The sequence below is a fragment of the Mytilus galloprovincialis genome, chromosome 10 (assembly GCF_965363235.1).
Source record: "Mytilus galloprovincialis chromosome 10, xbMytGall1.hap1.1, whole genome shotgun sequence".
NCBI classification, from domain to species: Eukaryota; Metazoa; Mollusca; class Bivalvia; order Mytilida; family Mytilidae; genus Mytilus; species Mytilus galloprovincialis.
Window position 1 is genome coordinate 25,904,479 of NC_134847.1, and position 22,724 is coordinate 25,927,202.

A 22,724-nucleotide genomic window follows, 5' to 3' on the forward strand; every position below is an offset into this window, starting at 1 on the left:
ATAGGACCCTATGGGAAATGCATACAAATGACTTCTTTTAGAGAACCACTGAATGGAATGAAACCAAACATAGCATGAATGTTTCTTATGAGGTGCTGACCAAGTGTTGTTACTTTGTAGCTGATCCATCATCCAAGATGGCTGCCAGTGAGGGACTTAGTTTAACATAGGACCCTATGGGAAATGCATACAAAAGACTTCTTTTAGAGAACTGTTGAATGGAATGAAACCAAACATGGCATGAATGTTCCTTATGAGGTGATGACCAAGTGTTGTTACTTTGTAGCTGATCCGTCATCCAAGATGACCGCTAGCAGGGGACTTAGTTTAACATAGGACTCTGTGGGAAATGCATACAAATGACTTCTTTTAGAGAACCACTGAATGGAATGAAATCAAACATAGCATAAATGTTTCTTATGAGATGCTGACTAAGTTTTGTAACTTTGTAGCCAAATTTTATCTTTTTTTATATGATTTCAAAAACCCAAGTAGAGTCAGGTGAGCGATACAGGCTCTTGAGAGCCTCTAGTATTATACTGTTAGAAATTGTAAATGATATAAATACATGTAAGTTTATAATCATCAGGTAAACGTTTTGTTGTTACAGTTTGACATTAAAGAAATTCCCTCCCACAGAAAGACTTCCAGGCGGTATATTGGCTGATGAAATGGGGCTCGGAAAGACTGTTGAAGTATTAGCTTGTATTATACTAAATCCTAGGACTGACATGGTGTGTATTTTAAAACAGTTAAATTTCTCATGCATAGAATTTAATGAGCATACAGCTCTTTGTACTTCAATTTTTAGACGTTCTACAAGAATGAAGTACAAATTTTCTATAGGCTTGTATGCAGACTTAAGCAAAACCTAAAATCAACATGAAAATACAATTTATCATCAATCCTCAAAAATGTATATCTACTAAAATAAATGAATCCAGCATACATTTATATTGTTCTATTATCATATGCTTAAATATCTCAGTATCAGCTGATTTTAGTAATATATATATTTAAAGTCTGCCTTGTTTATTTAGATGGAAACAAAGACAGACGTAAAAGAAATTCAATCTGTTAATCCAGAGACATTAAATGGTTCTTCAGGTGAAGCCAAAGACCAACCTGTAGACATTCCAAGTACAAACGATACTAATAATACATTTGTTTCTTCAAATTCAGTTCAAAATATCAGTGATCAAACTATTGAAAATAATGACAAAACATCCTGTGTGTCATCACAAGAGGAAGTAATTGACAATCGACTGTCTCGCAGTGAATCTGTAAATGGTAGCTTATTGGATTGTGTTAAGACATCTTCTGAAGTATCTGTATCATGTGATAAACAATGTGAAACTGGATTAGGTATTGTTCAAGAAGAACATAATAACCAGTCTACCTCAGGTTGTGAATTGAAAAATAATGATAAGTCTAGTGAAAACTCTATGGAGGATGAAAATAAAGTTATTAAATCAAATTCTAGAAGGAAAGGAAGCAGAAAAAATAGTACTGAACTCAAAGAGGAAGAAATGGAATTCAGAAATATCTTTGACAGTCAGAAAGATGTTGGACCAAAAGAATTTTTTGAGTGTATCTGTGGAACAAAAGAAAGTAAAGCATTTGATCATAAAGACACCAAAAGCAATATACAGTGTATTCAGTGTGGACTATGGCAACATGCAGAATGTGTGAACTTTAACCTTCATGACCCATCCAGGCCAGAGTTCATGTGTCCGCACTGTTTAGTGAGAAATGTATGTGTTTGATGGTATAGCTGCCATTTTTTAATCGGGGTTTTGTCATTAGGATTTCAGTTAAATAATTTAAATGTCATACAAAATTCATGGAAAGGTTTAAAAGTTAGAACCAGAAGAGTTGTTTTCCGTTTGCAATAAAAGGAGATGCAAACAATGATAAGAATGTTATGATGTATGATGCAGTGTTCTCCCCAGGCCGTTTTAGCGTTGCAGTATTGCGACGCTATATTTTTTCCCCGTGATGCTATAATAATTTCCACGACGCTATAATTATTTTCAAGATGCTATTTTTCTTGTTTCAATATCGTAAATCCATGTCCTAAATTTTGAACTTTCATCTGAGTGCTGATTACGATCATAAAAAATATATCACCTTTAATTGTAATCCCTTCAAGTCGGACAATAGAGGCAATTAAGAGTGATAAAATAGGTTTTAATTGCCCTTTGGTTGATAACTGTTTGGATGCGAATACCCCTAGCTGACATTTGTAACTAATACCACGTGATCTGCAATCGGCAACTTCGACATGGAAAAAATGCAATCACAAAATCATAAAACAATTCAAAATCTACGTTTTTTATTACGGAATTTCAAAGATTGAAACGATTTTTCTCTTTAAAAAACTTTAAAAAAGAGGTTTGGTCGTTTATTTTTGCAACTTTTCAAATTATATACATTCTTTCTTTTCCGGTACTACTTGTCTATCGAGAGCGAAAATTTTGATTTTGAGCTAAATAAGTTTAATACTTCTTTAGAAAGTAATCATAATTGGCTTTAGTTAATGTTTAATCCATTTAATGCATTAAAAGCGTCATATTTATTCCCAATCTCTTGTCAAACATTGTTTATTTTCGGACTCAATCTCATGAATTTTTCTTTGGCCGCCTTTGCACATTGTTGTGTAAACTACGGATCGGAACTGGACCAGATATGACAAAAATCTGCATTTTCACGATAATTACTTCAGATGCACAAATGGCACAGAAAAAAAGTACCAATAAAGAAAACTACGCATTAAAGACTATTTGTTAGATAACTTTGTTAAAAATATATATCATTTTTGATGTAAGGATTAGAAACAACTGGGACTAATTCATTGAGTACCATATCATGAAACAATGAACATGATGAATTTCATAGACATGATAAAACAAAAACAAAAACATTTTTTCATTGTTATAGTTTAATTGTATTCTCAGTTATGAATTGAACAATATAAACATATAAATATATATAACATAAAGAAATAGAGTATCGCGGCGCCGCGACAAATGACATTGAAAAAAATACAGTTATTTTTTTTTATGCCAAATGTGATGCTATCCAAAATTTCTGGGAAGAACACTGTATGATGAGTATAATGTCAGTGTTTTGTAAATTGTTATATCAAACTATAAATAACTATATTTTTTTTTTCCAGAAGCCACTGAAGTCAACTGCCACTTTGATTATCTCCCCTTCATCAATCTGTCATCAGTGGGTGGATGAGATCATGAAACATATACATGACCAAACATTAAAAGTTTTTGTAAGTTGTATTAATTTATAATCCTTTGAAATATACATTTTTTCCATGTTATTTATGCAAGTTTTCAATAGAAGTTATTCTTTTCCTTAAGGTGGCTCGGGCGTATTCGAAGTTTCTATCAGAAGTGCCGTATTTTTGGTTATTTTATTCTTTAAAGAAAATGAATCAAATTGGTCGAAAAAAAATAGGGGGTCACGGACCATTTAAGCTCAAAATTTTACTTTTAAACAGGTATGTAAAAGGGACCACTTTTCAATGAAATGATAGGGGAAATAGAGGTGTTGACATATTTTTTTCGGAATATCAAAAAAACGTTCTATGACAATTGTTCCAAATCTGTAATATTAAAAGCTGGAATACAGCTTCAAAGAATGAGCCAATAAAAAACATAGGTCACCGATAAGGGAAAAAAAATATTTTGCCTTACAACCCAAATTTTGGCGGGAAAATGGTAAAAATGGGTGAAATGTCATTTTGACCCTTTAAAAAATACCGATAATAACGAAAATATTCTATTAGTCACATAACTACAATGTTTTAATATTTCTAATCAATCAAAATATGAAAAAAAATTACGACAAATACTTTTGTAATTCATGCGTGAAATTATGCGCAGTCGAATAGTCCCAAGCCACCTTAAGCAGTTACAATTTTGTAAAATGTTTCATTTAAAATAGGGGGGGGGGAATATTTACCTGGTGTTTATTAAAAAAAATTACAGTGCATTTTCTTTATAATATTAGTAATAAAAATAATAAATCTTTTATAGCTGGTAACACAGCATTATAGCTATACAACTAATCTTCCATGAGCCCCCCTGAAAGGCAAAAATATAAAACATAACCTGCAAAAATTAAGAATACAGAAAACATGTATGATAATTACAGAAGAGAAATTGTACTGCATTAACAAAGAAAAAATGGTTAGAATAGAAAATTTTATGTTGTCAATTTATTTTCGACTTTATTATGAGTTGGAATGTAGGTTTGGTATCTATCGCACTTTAATATCTTTCTAAATATATTAATGATTTACAAATTTTGTGTGATAAATTGCATTTGATTATATACATAACTTTTAATAGAATTCAAATGTTTTCTCCTTGGAATGAATTTACATTTTTTTTTTAAATAAATTGTAGCACATGCACATATTTACACAGTTTTTGAAAAATAATTGAGAGCAAACTTTCCTTGCTATTCATAGGTATATAATGGAGTACATAAACAAGGATTTATACAGCCTGATACCCTGGCCAGACAAGATATTGTTATAACAACGTATGAAACTTTGAGGAAAGAGATAGATTATGTGGATCTACCACACAGTAATAGTAAGTAGTAAATAGACTTTAACCTAACATGACTAATGCATTCTTGACAGACACACTATCTTTTTTGTTCATTTTCTTTTCAAATCTAGAATTTTTTGACAAATAGAACTTCTTATTGATTATATTTGTTTATTAATGAAATGCACATTTATACCCCTGGGGGTTGAAGGCATATACAAACAATACAATACAATATACACAATATAAAAATTAACATATCAAACATCATATATAAAGTGGTAAAACAGTAATATTTATGCAGGCGTTGTGTCCACTCCCCTCAGTGCAAATGACTTTTTAATGAACGGAACTTATAGATGTGCAAATGATTTTTTCTAACTAGAGGATCTAAAAACTGTGGAAATGTTTTAAGATTTTATTATCAAAACCAAATTACTTAGTCTTTTACATGTAATAGCAGTTCTGCAAAAAGTAAAATATCAAATGTACTGAACTACAAATAAAATTTAAAATTTTCATTTTTATAATTATTTTCCAGGTGAAAGTGGACGAAAGTTCCGACACCCCAAAAGATTTATGGCTATACCCAGTCCTATAACAGCTGTAGAATGGTGGCGGGTAAGTAATTTAAGTAGTGCTTATAGACCACCTTTCATCATTTGTTCATTGCTGTCCATTTTGCAATAAAGCAAACTTTCAGATTAGAACTTTGATTTTGTATAATTTGAATTAGTTCTCTTTGATTCTATATATTGAAAAAAAGCAGATTAATTATACCCCGCTTTAAAAAAGTTGGGGGTATACTGTTTTACCTCTGTCCATCTGTCAGTCCATCCATCAGTCAGTCCGTCCCATGAATATTTTTGTCGCATTTTTCTCAGGAACTACTTGACAAGGATTTCTGAAATTTGGTTTCAGGGTTTATATAAGTAAGTTATACCGTGTGATGGGTTTTCACATTCATCACTTAACAACTTGCTGTTTACCGAACACTTGTATCATTTTACACATGATAGCCAACTTGAAAATTTTGGTCGCATTTTTCTCAGGAATTACTTAACAAGGATTTCTGAAATTTGGTTTCAGGGTTTATATAAGTTAGTTATACCGTGTGATGTGTTTTCACATTCATCACTTAACAACTTGCTGTTTACCGAACACTTGTATCATTTTACACATGATAGCCAACTTGAAAATTTTTGTTGCATTTTTCTCAGGAATGACTTAACAAGGATTTCTGAAATTGGGTTTCAGGGTTTATATAAGTAAGTTATACCGTGTGATGAGTTTTCAGATTCATCACTCAACAGCTTACTGTTTACAGAACACTTGTATCATTTTACACATGATAGCCAACTTTCGTCACATTTTTCTCAGGAACTAAAATACAAGGATTTCTGAAATTTGGTTTCTAGGTTTATATAAGTCGGCTATACTATGTCATGGGTTTTCAGATTCATTACTCAACTTCCTTTTCACCAAACACTTCAGTCCAGTCTGCACCAAAAACTTTTTCAACTACTAGTCCGAAGACCAATATTCTGACCTTTTTCTTATTGGGCCAAACAAAATTTTGCAAAAACTTACTAGTCCGAATGAAATTTTACTAGTCTGGGGCATCAGACTAGTGGCTAACTGTGCAGACCACTTGTATCATTTACACATTATAGCAAACTTACGTAACATTTTTCTTAGAAACTAGAATACAAGGATTTCTGAAATTTAGTTTCTGGGTTTATATAAGTCGCCTATACTGTGTGATGGGTTTTCAGATTCATCACTTAACTTCCTGTTTACCGAAATATTTCAGCAGGGGTATCATCATTACTTGTTTGTTAAAAATAACCTGTGATTTTCTTTAGCCAAAATATTTTCTCTACATACATATATTTTGATATGGTAAGTATTTTATTTGTAATTAACGATTTTAGCTGAACCATATATAAGCATAAATTTGGAAGATATTTTAGAAAATTCTGTTCAGTGTTGGAGATTTGGACTTTTCTCAAAAGCGAAACTACTTTTAAGATCAGGAAAGTCCTTACTAACCATTATATAAATACTGTCACTTTTAAAAGTTTGTGTATACATGGTAGATTTATATTATATACCTGTTTTCTTTATTGTTTACAGATTTGTCTAGATGAAGCTCAGATGGTAGAGTGTACAACAACAAAGGTATTAAACTGGTTGTTCTATCTTTTTTGACATTTATTAAAATCTCATACATTTAACTCTCATTTCTATTCAAAATACAAGAGTTGGTTTAAAAAAAAACATACAACTAAGATTGGTTGTAAGTCATGAACTATTCAGTATACTAAGGATCAATCTTAGTCGTAATATAAAAATAAGGAGATGTGGTATGATTGTCAATGAAACAACTATCAACTTAAGTTCAAATGAAGTGGATGTAAGCAATTATAAGGTAACAGTACGACCTTCAACAAATGAGAAAAACCAATACTGTATGAGTTCCTGACATGAAAAATATGAAACAGATCAATTGAGAAAAAATAACTGCCCAATTTTTAACAAAACGATTTATGAAAAAAACCATTATGACAGATATGGCCCAACTACAACCACTGAACTACAGTCTCCTGACTTGGAACAGGCACATACAGAATGTTGCGGGGTTTGTTATGTTTGTGAGCTCACCCTAAACTGGGACAGGGGTAAGTTTTTTCAATATGACTTTAAGAAATAGCTCACAACATTGAAAAGAAGGTTTTATTTAGACTTGGAAGTATTTTCATTTACAATTTAATTTCTTACTTTCCTTGTTAGTAAATTGATTAAATGTGTTTTGCAGCAATAAGAAATTAAAAGAGATATTCTTCACTACTGAAAAAATTGACGTAAATTATCTGACGAAGAGAAATTTCAGTAAATATTGGTGTCATGTACTAAAAAATTATTTATTGCATGAAAAAATTGAAAATTTTCCTAAAACATTCATGTCTTTGGACACACAAACATATTATGCTTTTCTTTCTCTTCACACATACCTTATCATAATTCTGGTATGTAATTTAAATACCTATTAGGCAAAGTATTTTTGTATTTGTTTTAGACAGCTTTGATGGCTCTGAGATTGACAGCTGTCAACAGATGGTGTGTTACTGGTACCCCAATTCAAAGAAGCGTAGAAGGTATCAGATGCAAAATTCTGCAGTTATCTACAGCCTTGATATGTGTTTGTAAAGGCCTGTTTATACAGATTTAAACAATATTTCAATTTATCCAGTACACACACAATATGCATATTTAAAATCTTTAAAAATGAGTTTGGGGTATTGAGACCTTTTTTTAGCACAAGAAAACTCAATTTTTGAAAACGATATCAAATTTCCAACTACTGCATTTTATTGCACGAATTCAAGAAAAAAATGTATTATAGAAGATTTCTTATGACATCACAATTACATGATTATGACATGCATGTCGTTTTCATCAAAATGGAGATAAAAGTAGAATTTGTGCAATTTTCACCCATTGTGGAAACACTAAATAATTTTATAAAGTAAAATTTCCCAATTGATGAACTACCATAGGAACAAACCATGATGCTATAAATTAGTTCATGTAAATCTCCAATTTATAAATTTGTTTCATAAACACCCTTAATCATAGTATTGATATGATAAAATCAGGATCTTGTATGGTAACTGTGCACTAATGTATGGGCCAAATATTGCCCCTTCTCCTTTGTTTCAGATTTGTATGGACTATTCCTATTCCTGGGTATAGATCCATTCTGGGTAAAGCAATGGTTTGAGACGATTTTGTTTAAACCCTTGTGTCATGGAGTTACCAAGCCACTGTATGATACAGTGTCATCTATATTGTGGAGAACAGCCAAGAAAGATGTTATTGAACAGGTAAGCTACATCTTTTTATAGCTAATTTCTTAATGCATGTAGAGCAAGACTTTGGTTAGCTTGATTTCTTTGTATATTGTACAATTGTAATTGGGATAACTTCCAATTAAAATTTTAATATCATATATACAGGTTTGTGATTATGGACTTTCCCAATTGATCTTCCTCTAAGTTCAGTATTTTTGTGATTTTACCTTTTAACTATGCCTATATATATTGTTATAGGATGTAAATCTTTATACAAAGCTTGGGTAAACATTTATACAAACAAAGCAAGCAAGCCAACCAAATTTTTACTCTTTAGAATTAGGAAATTAGCTCTAATTGATTAGAAATTTCATTGCTTATTGTATATAATACTGTTAACCCACTTTTTTGAGGGGAAATACTTTATTAAGTGATTATCCCTTTGTAGTACACTTCACGGTGTTATAATTTACTTGATCTAATTGAATAAGACAAGATCCAGGTTGTTGTCAGCTCTTTGGTCAGGTTGTTGTCTCTTTGACATATTCCCCATTTCCATTCTCAATTTTATTTACATAATTGCATCAATTTATTTTATTTGTTATTTTTCTACTCAAAAACATTAACAGGATTATAGTTAGCAAAAACAAATTATTTTTTTTTCCCATGTTTTTTCATTATCATTGTTATTATAGTAATTTATCAGGTAAATTAAATATGATTGCAGGAAGCAATGGTTCTGAATAATGATAAGAGCCTTATACTTGTTAATACATTACTAAACCAATGGCCTCTGACTGCCTCTATGTTCTTGGTATTAACACTTGCCATGAATGTAGGTGTTAGTGTATCCAATCCTGTAGACTTTAAATATGGTTTATGCTGCTTCTCCACTCAGAAAGCATCATTTACAGTGGAGAGCAAGGAAATAAACTCACAGATACCAGGATTAATATTTTTACGCCAAATTAGTGTTTCATCTAGAAAAGATCAGTGATGCTTGAATCTAAAAAGTTAAAAAGGGGAAATAAGGACAAAGTTAAATAAAAATGCATTGAACATTGTAGTTGGCTGTGCATAAAAAATAATGTGTTTCATATAAAAGCTTTGTAAGTACTTGTATTTGTATTACAGATAAACATACCAGAACAAACAGAGCACGTTCATTGGCTGACCTTTTCTCCTGTTGAAGACCATTTCTACAGACGACAGTATCATGACTGTGTTAGAGACTGTATGAAGGTAATTTATATAGGGAAATTAACTGTCAACTAGTTTAATTACCTATATAATTTATATTTTAACCTATTTTTGACCTAGACAGATTTTTTTAAAGGGAATTCAAAAATGCAATTTGATAATAGATATAAGAAGTTTTTCTAAATACTTTGCATAGATAAAATGTGTTTTTTAAACCAGCTTCAAATCTTTAAAGAAAATCATGGGCAAATTATTGAAATTATTAAAAACTTTTAATCGTAAATGCTGCATAGAAAACAGGATAAAACATGGATTCATTATTATTTATTGAATACCAATTTTCATGAATTCTGTTGTGTCCTAGTAGGTGGTTGCTCATGTGGCTATCCTCTTGTTTGCTATTTATAAAATGAATAATGACATAAACTTCTAAAAGTACAATTTTCATAGATTTAGATTATATTTGAAATAAATATACAGAATACAGAAAATATGTATTTCAGAAATTAAGTAAATGGGCAGACAACTCTACAAAGTTGAGCAGCTTAGACAGACAGACAATGAACCAGGTAGTGTATTATACATATAAAACTAAGGACATATGGTATGATAGGAAATGAAAATGCTATCTGCCAAAATGAAAATGAAATGAATGTAAGCACTTATAAGCATTTGTACGTCATTCAACAATGAGAAAAACCCATACCTGATAGTTGGCTATAAAAACAGCCAAGTAGTATCATTAGGTCAATTTCTATGTGAAATAGTGGAGTCTATTGTTTATTTCCATTCATGGTAAAAATTTAGATTCTACAAAACTGTCATAATGGTTTAATAGGATTTATCCACTTATGAAGTCAAAATAGCTGATAATTCAAATTAAAGTAATTGAGTTTACTAGGTATTTAACAATTTAAAAAAAGATAAAAAAAATAAAATTGGTAGGATTAATGACTAGATGAAAATTCAGAGTGCAATTATCTGAATGGGTATGAGGGGAGGGGAATTGTGCAAGACACATTTGAAAAAATATAAATGTGTATATCAAGATTTCTTTTCGAAAAAATAATTATTAAACCGATAAATAGATAGAAGCTCTAAAATTATTCTCTTACTATGAAAACTAATTTGTTAAACCTATAATCTTTTTGATTTCAGCTGTTGTATCCATTATTGAGGTTAAGACAAGCTTGTTGTCATCCCCAGGCAGTCAGAGGAGAATTTCTACCTCTACAGAAAAGGTAAAATATATTCAGAAAACTATAATATTGTTTGTCATTATTCAATTGATGACTTAATTTTTGCTTTATTCACTTTTCACAATTATTATACGACCGCAAAATTTGAAAAAATTTTCGTCGTATATTGCTATCACGTTGGCGTCGGCGTCGTCGTCGTCGTCCGAATACTTTTAGTTTCCGCACTCTAACTTTAGTAAAAGTGAATAGAAATCTATGAAATTTTAACACAAGGTTTATGACCACAAAAGGAAGGTTGGGATTGATTTTGGGAGTTTTAGTCCCAACATTTTAGGAATTAGGGGCCAAAAAGGGCCCAAATAAGCATTTTCTTGGTTTTCGCACTATAACTTTAGTTTAAGTAAATAGAAATCTATGAAATTTTGACATAAGGTTTATGACCACAAAAGAAAGGTTGGGATTGATTTTGGGAGTTTTGGTTCCAACAGTTTAGGAATTAGGGGCCAAAAAAGGGCCCAAATAAGCATTATTCTTGGTTTTCGCACAATTACTTTAGTTTAAGTAAATAGAAATCAATGAAATTTAAACACAATGTTTATGACCACAAAAGGAAGGTTGGTATTGATTTTGGGAGTTTAGGTCCCAACAGTTTAGGAATTAGGGGCCAAAAAGGGACCCAAATAAGCATTTTTTTTTATTTTCGCACCATAACTTTAGTATAAGTAAATAGAAATCTATGAAATTTAAATACAAGGTTTATGACCATAAAAGGAAGGTTGGTATTGATTTTGGGAGTTTTGGTCCCAACAGTTTAGGAATAAAGGGCCCAAAGGGTCCAGATTTAAACTTTGTTTGATTTTATCAAAAATTGAATAATTGGGGTTCTTTGATATGCCGAATCTAGCTGTGTATGTAGATTCTTAATTTTTGGTCCCGTTTTCAAATTGGTCTACATTAAGGTCCAAAGGGTCCAAAATTAAACTTAGTTTGATTTTAACAAAAATTGAATCCTATGGGTTCTTTGATATGCTGAATCTAAAAATGTACTTAGATTTTTTATTATTGGCCCAGTTTTCAAGTTGGTCCAAATCGGGGTCCAAAATTAAACTTTGTTTGATTTCATCAAAAATTGAATAATTGGGGTTCTTTGATATGCCAAATCTAACTGTGTATGTAGATTCTTAATTTTTGGTCCCGTTTTCAAATTGGTATACATTAACGTCCAAAGGGTCCAAAATTAAACTAAGTTTGATTTTAACAAAAATTAAGTTCTTGGGCTTATTTGATATGCTTTATCTAAATATGTACTTTGATTTTTGATTATGGGCCCAGTTTTCAAGTTGGTCCAAATCAGGATTCCATATCAAGTATTGTGCAATAGCAAGAAATTTTCAATTGCACAGTATTGCACAATAGCAAGAAATATCTAATTGCACAATATTGTGCAATAGCAATTAATTTTCAATTGGAGTTATCTTTCTTTGTATAGAATAGTAGTTGATAATATATGTTGGAAATTTACCAGACATGACTATGATGTCATTTTCTATTTTTATTTGCCAATAACTTTATGTAAATAACTTCATTGGAAATTTGCCAATATAAAATGTTGCTGATGAAGTTTTTTTTATTGTTTTATACAATAAACAATGTATATTCACTTTTACTACCAACCAATCTTTACCATTCAGTGATAACAAGCACTTTATTTTACATTTTAATATCTTATGATGTATTTAAAAGAGTAGTTATTGTTGCAAACTCCATTAGAAATTTGAATTGATATCAGTATTGGAAAAAGGGAAACGGGGATGTGAAAAAAAGGGGGGGGGTTTAAATTTTTCTCATTTCAGATTTCATAAATAAAAAGAAAATTTCTTCAAACATTTTTTTGAGAGGATTAATATTCAACAGCATAGTGAATTGCTCAAAGGCAAAAAAAACAACTTTTAAGTTCATTAGACCACATTCATTCTGTGTCAGAAACCTATGCTGTGTCAACTATTTAATTTTAGATTTAAAAAGTTTGAAGAAATCTTTAATTGATTTGTAAAATCTTGACATTTGTTTTGTGTAAAAAAAAACCATATAATGTCAAAAATTTGATCACAATCCAAATTCAGAGCTGTATCACGCTTGAATGTTTTGTCCATACTTGCCCCAACTGTTCAGGGTTCGACCTCTGCGGTCGTATAAAGCTGCGCCCTGCGGAGCACCTGGTTTATTTTTAGATTGAAAAAAAGTTATGTATTTCTGCTTTATGATGTTCTTAATAAAAGAATTTTTGAATGTTCATTTGTAACCAGCAAAGAAATTCAATTAGAACACTTGGTTGATGATAAGATGTTTTATAAAATAATTCGTATTAACAATCTGACATGAATCTAAAATGTATCCATGTATACCAGTGTTCCATGTATACCAGTGTTCTTTCAATTTGTAAACAAAACAATGATGTCATTCTTACACTTCATAGAGTACATGGCATGTGCTGGACATCACAATTGAACATATGATGTCAGAACGACACAAAGATCAAAATAGTCGTTTCTGTTGATGTTGATTCAAGAAATTCAATAAAGTCATTTGAAAAATATGATTATATGTATTTGTACACTTTTTAATCTATTAACTATGAAACTGTTGGTTTTCAAGAAAGAATAAGGTTCTCAATTTTCCTAAAATGAAAAAAATATGTTTTGATGTGACTGTGAAATCCATATTCTGTTTTATGTATTTCAGTACAATGACAATGGAAGAGCTTTTAGAATCATTGACAAAGAAAGCAAAAACTGAATGTGAGGAAGCTCATAGGCAAATAGTAGCAGCATTGAATGGTCAAGCAGGGTTACATATCATTAAGGAACAGGTAAGAAATTCACAGACTGCTGTACTTCATAGAAGATTTCATACAGATATTCTGAATTATTTTTTCTTGAATATGAGAGAAAGATATCTGTAAAAGCAGAAATTATTGCACGCATTTATGAATGCGATTTTGGTAGACTATGCAAATTTGTGTGTTTAATTATTATGATTTTAGAATGCAATATATAAATATGGAGATGTGGTATGATTGCTAATGACACTATTATCCACCAAAGTTCTTCAACTGATGATAACTTATTATTGAAATATTCACCCTGTTGCATTATTTGCATTTATTAAAAAAAACAATGCAATAATTTATGGATAAACAGTATTCATTGAATGACCTAAAAATTTACCTTACCATAAAAATGATTTGTTAAAGTGTGAAATATACTAGTGTATGACCACATATTATTTCCTGTCCTACAGTATCTAGAGGCAGTAGATGGATACAGAGAGGTATTGAGGTCAGTAGAGGAACACAAAGAGGAGTTACGTACTGATGAGTTACAACAGTTACATGCCTTACATAATCTACAGGAAATAATGGCATTGAAACCTAAAGGACTGGCACCAACACTCAGAGATGATCAGTTGTCAGATCAAGTAAGTATAGGTTTTTGTCATGTTCAGTGGGTTGCATACAAAATATACAGGGTAATTTGTACTTTGTTGATTATTTAAAGTTCTGGTTTACATATACCGACAAAATCCATGAAAATTGGTATCCTACAAATAATAATGTGTCATCAGAAGCATCTAATTGATTAATTGACAACTTTTCTAGACTACGAGAAATGTAGAGTTTATATATGATAAAGACGAAATTAATAGTATTGTGTTGAATAATTTATGTAGATTTTAACAAAAAAAAAAATTGGGGATGGTGTAGTTGCTGTGATTTTGAATATTATCAGTTATATATAATTAATTACTTTTAAGAATAAATTATTGTACATTTTACAGGCAAAAGATATAAGACACAAATATATGGCCAGAGCAGAGGCCAAGGTAACACAGGCTCAGCAGCATCTGAAGTCTGTACAGGATAATCTTAACCAAGTCAAAGATGAGGTAATTAATCACTTTTGTTTTTTGATGACCAAAAGTATGTTTAAAGTAATTAATGATATTGTTTTTAGAGTTGTTGTTTTATTTTGATAGATATTTTCAATAAATAATGTATAAAAGGGGAGTATCTATGCCTGTTTTCACTCAAAAAGGATATTTACCAACTACTTCCTAAATAGTATTTAGTGAAATCGGATCTTTCTTAAAAGTACACATAAATAAATCTATGGAAAGAGCATACCAAATATACAGTTGATGACTGAATGCCAGCATTTTTTTCTTGAACACAAAGTCAAAGAATGATACTTAGTTGTTAAGGATTTTTTAATTAGAACTGAGAATCAATAATAAAAGTAAAATATTATCAAAGGCATGAAGGGATCTTCTTCAAAGTTTATTTTACCTTGTACTTGCTATTGTTTCCCAGTTTGCAGAAGGATCAGAGTGGTGGCTAGAACTGATAGATCATTCTGTTGATAGAGGTATTCATGAGGATCTTGTTGATCATGTCAAATCTGACTTATCTGACAACGCTGGAGAGTTAGGACCACACATATCTATAGCTAATGTGTAAGTAACGGACACCAAAATATGACAGCACTGTAGATTAAACACAAAGCAGATACTTTTATTTTTATGTGCAACTTGTAGACCTCAGTTTTAATGCCCCACCTACGATAGTAGAGGGGCATTATGTTTTCTGGTCTGTGCGTCCGTTCGTCTGTCCTGCTTCATGTTAAAGTTTTTGGTCAAGGTAGTTTTTGATGAAGTAGAAGTCCAATCAACTTGAAACTTAGTATACATGTTCCCTTTGATAAGATCATTCTAATTTTAATGCCAAATTAGAGAATTTATTCCAATTTCACGGTCCACTAAACATAGAAAATGATAGTGCGAGTGGGGCATCCGTGTACTGTGGACACATACTTGTTATTTGATGTTATCAAACTGATAAATCTAGTATAGACAAAAAGCTTACATGAATATTTCAGTACACAAGCATTATATTGGAAAAAAGTTAGCAGTAATTTTCACTGGAATTCAAGCAAATTATCTATCAATTAAAAAGAAATATCTTTGCGCAAAGTTGAGGAAATATTGATTGTATATAACTGAAATTTCCAGTTCTTGTTTTACAATGTTTTATCTTTTAATTTTAGGTTTCATGACACGAGAGGTTTGGAATTAGTTTTAGAACAGAGACTAGAGACCCTGGAATCTGCACGAGAGAAACTGATGACATCATTAAATATGCTGAGTCAGGGACTCACTCCTGCCATGATGAATGAGACTGTTGAATGCTGTTTGAGACCAGTGGGTGAAATATCTGGAAAGTAAGTTATACAAAACATATACATATATAGCTGTTTCAGTTGACAGGATAACATAAAATGTAAAATGTCTATGTCTCATCAAGTTCAGGCTAACTAGCTTTCACTTTTTGGGTTGGAATATTCACATTGTTGAAATTTTTCAGTTTTAGTTACTTCCCACTGTTTAAATCTTAATTTAATGGTAGAAAATATTAACAAATTGATGAAATCATAAGAAGAGGGAAAATTATTGATTGTTTTCCGTTGATGTTAAATTTTCAATCTGCGCACCATGTCAAAACCAAACCTGGTATTTAACTTTAATAATTAACATGTAGAGTAGTAACATCATGTACCAGATTTTAGATACTAACAATTGTTGATGTGTCCAAACCCTTAGTAGACAGGTATAGGTAACTTATATCTGCTACTGATTTCAAATTCTTCCCTTAAAAAAATGAAGAGTTTAACATTTGGATTTGTGTAGGTCATAGATAGATATAAATGTGATCATCAGAAACAATATGGAGACTTAAATTTATTTATTTATTTATTTACAGATGTCAGTTTTGTGAGACAGACAAGCACTTCCAGGACTTTGAATCCAAGTTATATTCTTTTACAGAGCAGTAAGTATTGATATTTCTAAAATTGTCTGCCTCATCAAGATAAACAGGTTACCTGTATAATGGGGGGGGGGGGGGGGGTGTGGGGGGGGGGGGGGGAGGGGGGGTCCTGATCCCGAAATCCCAGGCTTAAAAACACCAAATTCCGAAATCCTGGGCTTAAAAAACACCAAATTCTGAGGCCCCAAAATTCACAGAAAAAAAATCCAGGATCCTGAAAGGGTCAATCCCGAAATCCCGAGCTTAAAAACACCCGATCCCGGAGTCCCGATAAGGTCCTATCCCCTCTCTATAATAACTCCTAATAATGCATCCTTTATTCATTTTAAAGCATTTTTTTTTTAGAAAGAAAAGTAAATTATTTTGTATTTACATATGAAGATATGGGGTAAATATTAATGAAAATAAGAAGCAAACAGCCACTCAACCAACAAATCAAATAAATCCAAAGGTCAACATACAATTTTGATGAAATATAGGAGTCTGTGTGACAAAAAAATTATGAACAAGAATGGTCGTAACTATACTGCATTGTTCATAACTGACGACCAATCTTAGTCGTAAGTTTTTTTTTAAACTGACTTCAGGCGTGTAAAAAATATATTGAGCTCTTTTTGTCTCGAGTGTAAAAAAAAAAAAGGAAAATAAATTTAACAGAAAAAATGAAAAATCAGCCATCATGACAGTGTGATAAAGGTGCTTGGATGTTACAAAATTTGACTTTATTTGATATAATATTTACATTGAAATATTTTATAGGTTAGCCTATACCTACAAATGACAAAGATACTTAAATTCATTTTTATCCCCCACCTACAATAGTAGAGGGGCATTATGTTTTCTGGTCTGTGTGTCCGTTCGCTCTTTCTTCCATCCTTTTGTTTGTCCATCCATTCATTTGTTTGTCTGTCCGTCTGTCCCGCTTCAGGTTAAAATTTTTGGTCAAGGTAGTTTTTGATGAAGACTTCAAACTTAGTACACATGTTCCCTATGATATGATCTTTCTAATTTTAATGCCAAATAAGTACCCCAATGTCACGGTCCACTGAACATGTATAGAAAATGATAGTGCGAGTGGGGCATTCATGTACTGGGGACACATTCTTGTTGATATATTAAGTATGCACACCTTAATATTTTTAGGCACTACTTAATGTGTGGAAGCAATGCACAGAGACCATGCAAGAGCTGTATAGCCAGTCAAGGTCGTGAAAAACTTCTATTTGTTGTACAGAGACTGTTCCTAATAATAAATGTATACTTACTGTATTGTAGAGGTGTAGTTATGTCAGGGGACCAGTACCAGGTAGGAACCAGACGACAGGGAACCTGGGCAGATAGTCAGGTGGAGAAATCACTGAAGTCTTTACTTGGTTTTGCCAAACATCAAAGATGTAAGTGAATTCAATACATAAATTAATCATTTATCTGCTTTAACAGAAAATAATGTATTTGGAAGGGCAAGAAATGGAATACCCCAGATTTTGAATCTACCCTTTAAGATAGGATATGAGACACCACAGATAAAAAAAAATGTTTTCTCTACATGTACATCATATGAATGAATTGATCATAGGATAGCTTCTTTCTGAATTTTCAAGGATTATGCTGGATCTACATACATTTATAAGTAAAAAAGGTCAATTTCTAGGAATCACAGAGAAAATTTGATGTCATCTATACATCCTATAATAGAAATGATAAAGTTGAATTGGATGAACTCAAAATTATAAATTCAAACAATCCCAAATAATAGGGATACCCTCATTTCTGCTAGTTTTGTTACATTTCTATAAAATATCAAGCACTATACAGAATTGGTTGTAAACCTCTGGTTGCTTCTTTTAATTTCAGTTAACAGGGATGTAATCAACTCTGGTGTAACACACATAAAGGTCTTTGATTTTATGAAGAAAGAATTTAAGGTTAGTTCAATGATCTGGAAATATCATTAATTATTGTGTCTTTTTAGCTCACCTGGCCCAAAGGGCCAAGTGAGCTTTTCTCATCACTTGGCGTCCGGCGTCCGTCGTCGTCCGTCGTCGTCGTCGTCGTCGTCCGTCGTCGTCCTGCGTTAACTTTTACAAAAATCTTCTCCTCTGAAACTACTGGGCCAAATTTAACCAAACTTGGCCACAATCATCATTGGGGTATCTAGTTTAAAAAATGTGTCCGGTGACCTGGCCAACCAACCAAGATGGCCGCCATGGCTAAAAATAGAACATAGGGGTAAAATGCAGTTTTTGGCTTATAACTCAAAAACCAAAGCATTTAGAGCAAATCTGACATGGGGTAATATTGTTCAACAGGTCAAGATCTATCTGCCCTGAAATTTTCAGATGAATCGGACATTTCGTTGTTGGGTTGCTGCCCCTGAAATGGTAATTTTAAGGAAATTTTGCTGTTTTTGGTTATTATCTTGAATATTATTATAGATAGAGATAAACTGTAAACAGCAATAATGTTCAGCAAAGTAAGATCTACAAATAAGGCAACATGATCAAAATGGTCAGTTGACCACTTTAGGAGTTATTGCCCTTTATAGTCAATTTTTAACCATTTTTCGTAAATCTTAGTAATCTTTTAGAAAAATCTTCTCCTCTGAAACTACTGGGTCAAATTTAACCAAACTTGGCCATAATCATCATTAGGGTATCTAGTTTAAAAAATGTGTCCGGTGCCCCGCCCAACCAACCAAGAAGGCCGCCATGGCTAAAAATAGAACATAGGGGTAAAATGCAGTTTTTGGCTTATAACTCAAAAACCAAAGCATTTAGAGCAAATCTGACACACTGTAAAATTGTTCATCAGGTCAAGATCTATCTGCCCTGAAATTTTCAGATGAATCGGACATTCCGTTGTTGGGTTGCTGCCCCTGAAATGGTAATTTTAAGGAAATTTTGCTGTTTTTGGTTATTATCTTGAATATTATTATAGATAGAGATAAACTGTAAACAACAATAATGTTCAGCAAAGTAAGATCTACAAATAAGTCAACATGACCAAAATGGTCAGTTGACCTCTTTAGGAGTTATTGCCCTTTATAGTAAATTTTTAACCATTTTTAGCTCACCTGGCCCAAAGGGCCAAGTGAGCTTTTCCCATCACTTGGCGTCCGTCGTCCGTCGTCCGTCGTCCGTCGTCTGTCGTCCGTCGTCTGGCGTCGTTAACTTTTACAAAAATCTTCTCCTCTGAAACTACTGGGCCAAATTACACCAAACTTGGCCAAAATCATCATTGGGGTATCTAGTTTAAAAAATGTGTCCGGTGACCCGGCCAACCATCCAAGATGGCCGCCATGGCTAAAAATAGAACATAGGGGTAAAATGCAGTTTTTGGCTTATAACTCAAAAACCAAAGCATTTAGAGCAAATCTGACTGGTAAACTTGTGTAACAGGTCAAGATCTATCTGCCCTGAAATTTTCAGATGAATCGGATAACCCGTTGTTGGGTTGCTGCCCCTGAATTAGTAATTTTAAGGAAATTTTGCTGTTTTTGGTTATTATCTTGAATATTATTATAGATAGAGATAAACAGTAAACAGCAATAATGTTCAGCAAAGTAAGATTTACAAATAAGTCAACATGACCGAAATGATCAGTTGACCCCTTTAGGAGTTATTGCCCTTTATAGTCAATTTTTAACCATTTTTCGTAAATCTTAATAATCTTTTACAAAAATCTTCTCCTCTGAAACTACTGGGCCAAATTTATCCAAACTTGGCCACAATTATCTTTGAGGTATCTAGTTTAAAAAATGTGTCCGGTGACCCGGCCAACCAACCAAGATGGCCGCCACGGCTAAAAATAGAACATAGGGGTAAAATGCAGTTTTTGGCTTATAACTTAAAAACCAAAGCATTTAGAGCAAATCTGACATTTGGTAAAATTGTTTATCAGGTCAAGATCTATCTACCCTGAAATTTTCAGATGAATCTGACAACCTGTTGTTGGGTTGCTGCCCCTGAATTGGTAATTTTAAGGAAATTTTGCTGTTTTTGGTTATTATCTTGTATATTATTATAGATAGAGATAAACTGTAAACAGCCATTATGTTCAGCAAAGTAAGATTTACAAATAAGTCAACATGACCGAAATGGTCAGTTGACCCCTTTAGGAGTTATTGCCCTTTATAGTCAATTTTTAACCATTTTTCGTAAATCTTAGTAATCTTTTACAAAAATCTTCTCCTCTGAAACTACTGGGCCAAATTAATCCAAACTTATCCACAATCATCTTTGGGGTATCTAGTTTAAAAAATGTGTCTGATGACCCAGCCATCCAACCAAGATGGCCGCCATGGCTAAAAATAGAACATAGGGGTAAAATGCAGTTTTTGGCTTATAACTCAAAAACCAAAGCGTTTAGAGCAAATCTGACAGGTGCTTAATTGTTTATCAGGTCAAGATCTATCTGCCCTGAAATTTTCAGATAAATCGGACAACCAGTTGTTGGGTTCCTGCCCCTGAATTGGTCATTTTAAGGAAATTTTACTGTTTTTGGTTATTATCTTGAAAATTATTATAGATAAAAATAAACTGTAAACAGCAATAATGTTCAGCAAAGTAAGATTTACAAATAAGTCAACATGACCGAAATGGTCAGTTGACCCATATAGGAGTTATTGCCCTTTATAGTCAATTTTTAACCATTTTTCGTAAATCTTAGTAATCTTTTACAAAAATCTTCTCCTCTGAAACTACTGGGCCAAATTAATCCAAACTTATCCACAATCATCTTTGGGGTATCTAGTTTAAAAAATGTGTCCGATGACCCGGCCATCCAACCAAGATGGCCGCCATGGCTAAAAATAGAACATAGGGGTAAAATGCAGTTTTTGGCTTATAACTCAAAAACCAAAGCGTTTAGAGCAAATCTGACATGGGGGTTAATTTGTTTATCAGGTCAAGATCTATCTGCCCCGAAATTTTCAGATGAATCTGACAACCCGTTGTTGGGTTGCTGCCCCTAAATTGGTAATTTTAAGGAAATTTTGCTGTTTTTGGTTATTGTCTTGAATATTATTATAGATAGAGATAAACTGTAAACAGCAATAATGTTCAGCAAAGTAAGATTTACAAATAAGTCAACATGACCGAAATGGTCAATTGACCCCCTAAGGAGTTATTGTCCTTTATAGTCAATTTTCAACAATTTTTATAAAATTTGTAAATTTTTACTAACATTTTCCACTGAAACTACTGGGCCAAGTTCATTATAGATGGAGATAATTGTAAGCAGCAAGGATGTTCAGTAAAGTAAGATGTACAAACACATCACCATCACCAAAATACAATTTTGTCATGAATCCATCTGCTTCCTTTGTTTAATAGTCACATAGACCAAGGTGAGCGACACAGGCTCTTTAGAGCCTCTAGTTCGTAAATCTCAGTAATCTTTTAGAAAAATCTTCTCTGATGAAACTACTGGGCCAAATTAATCCAAACTTGGCCATAATCATCATTGGGGTATTTTGTTTTAAAAATGTGTCTGGTAACTCGGCCAACAAACCAAGATGGCGGCCATAGCTAAAATTAGAACATGGGGATAAAATGCAGTTTTTGGCATATAATTCAAAAACCTGGGATAATTCCAATATAAAGTATTGGTATTGAATTAATATTTAAGAAATATTTGAACCATACCATTTACTTAGAATGAAGACCATGTTTTCAGTGTCATGAGTTTTAGTTAGTTGTACTTTGTTGTTTAAAATTTTCTTTGTGGTAATAAGATATAGCAAAAAGAAACTCTTCAATGAAAAGTTAAAATTATACTGCATTTCCTTTTGTGAACAGTCTGGACAAGGTACAATATATGTTTGTGATAGAGTTTGCATAAGTTAAAATATAATGAGGACACACAAACTGCTTAGCATTTTCAGATATATTATCATGTAGATAAATAGGATTTATATAATTATATGAAAAATCTGATTAGCTAGCATTCTAAATTTAGAATGTAAAATTAAAGTATAAAATAATAATGATGATGAAAGGGAAGAATACAGATA

The 22,724-nt window shown here is 32.1% G+C and overlaps 1 protein-coding gene across 4 annotated transcripts in view; it reads left to right on the top strand.

Annotated features, from left to right (window-relative positions):
• Positions 1-22,724, top strand: part of LOC143047259 (E3 ubiquitin-protein ligase SHPRH-like) — a 53,782-nt gene that overhangs the window by 13,784 nt on the left and 17,274 nt on the right. For all 4 annotated transcript variants that reach the window (XM_076220282.1, XM_076220283.1, XM_076220285.1 and 1 more), the window contains 19 exons: positions 611-734; positions 1,041-1,754; positions 3,179-3,286; positions 4,493-4,619; positions 5,119-5,198; positions 6,714-6,758; positions 7,657-7,735; positions 8,301-8,464; positions 9,566-9,673; positions 10,135-10,200; positions 10,790-10,872; positions 13,573-13,699; positions 14,131-14,307; positions 14,668-14,775; positions 15,200-15,342; positions 15,933-16,106; positions 16,646-16,714; positions 17,987-18,105; positions 18,566-18,636. In XM_076220282.1, coding sequence (XP_076076397.1) covers positions 611-734; positions 1,041-1,754; positions 3,179-3,286; positions 4,493-4,619; positions 5,119-5,198; positions 6,714-6,758; positions 7,657-7,735; positions 8,301-8,464; positions 9,566-9,673; positions 10,135-10,200; positions 10,790-10,872; positions 13,573-13,699; positions 14,131-14,307; positions 14,668-14,775; positions 15,200-15,342; positions 15,933-16,106; positions 16,646-16,714; positions 17,987-18,105; positions 18,566-18,636 — 2,686 coding nt within the window. The remainder of the gene's footprint in view (positions 1-610; positions 735-1,040; positions 1,755-3,178; positions 3,287-4,492; positions 4,620-5,118; positions 5,199-6,713; positions 6,759-7,656; positions 7,736-8,300; positions 8,465-9,565; positions 9,674-10,134; positions 10,201-10,789; positions 10,873-13,572; positions 13,700-14,130; positions 14,308-14,667; positions 14,776-15,199; positions 15,343-15,932; positions 16,107-16,645; positions 16,715-17,986; positions 18,106-18,565; positions 18,637-22,724) is intronic.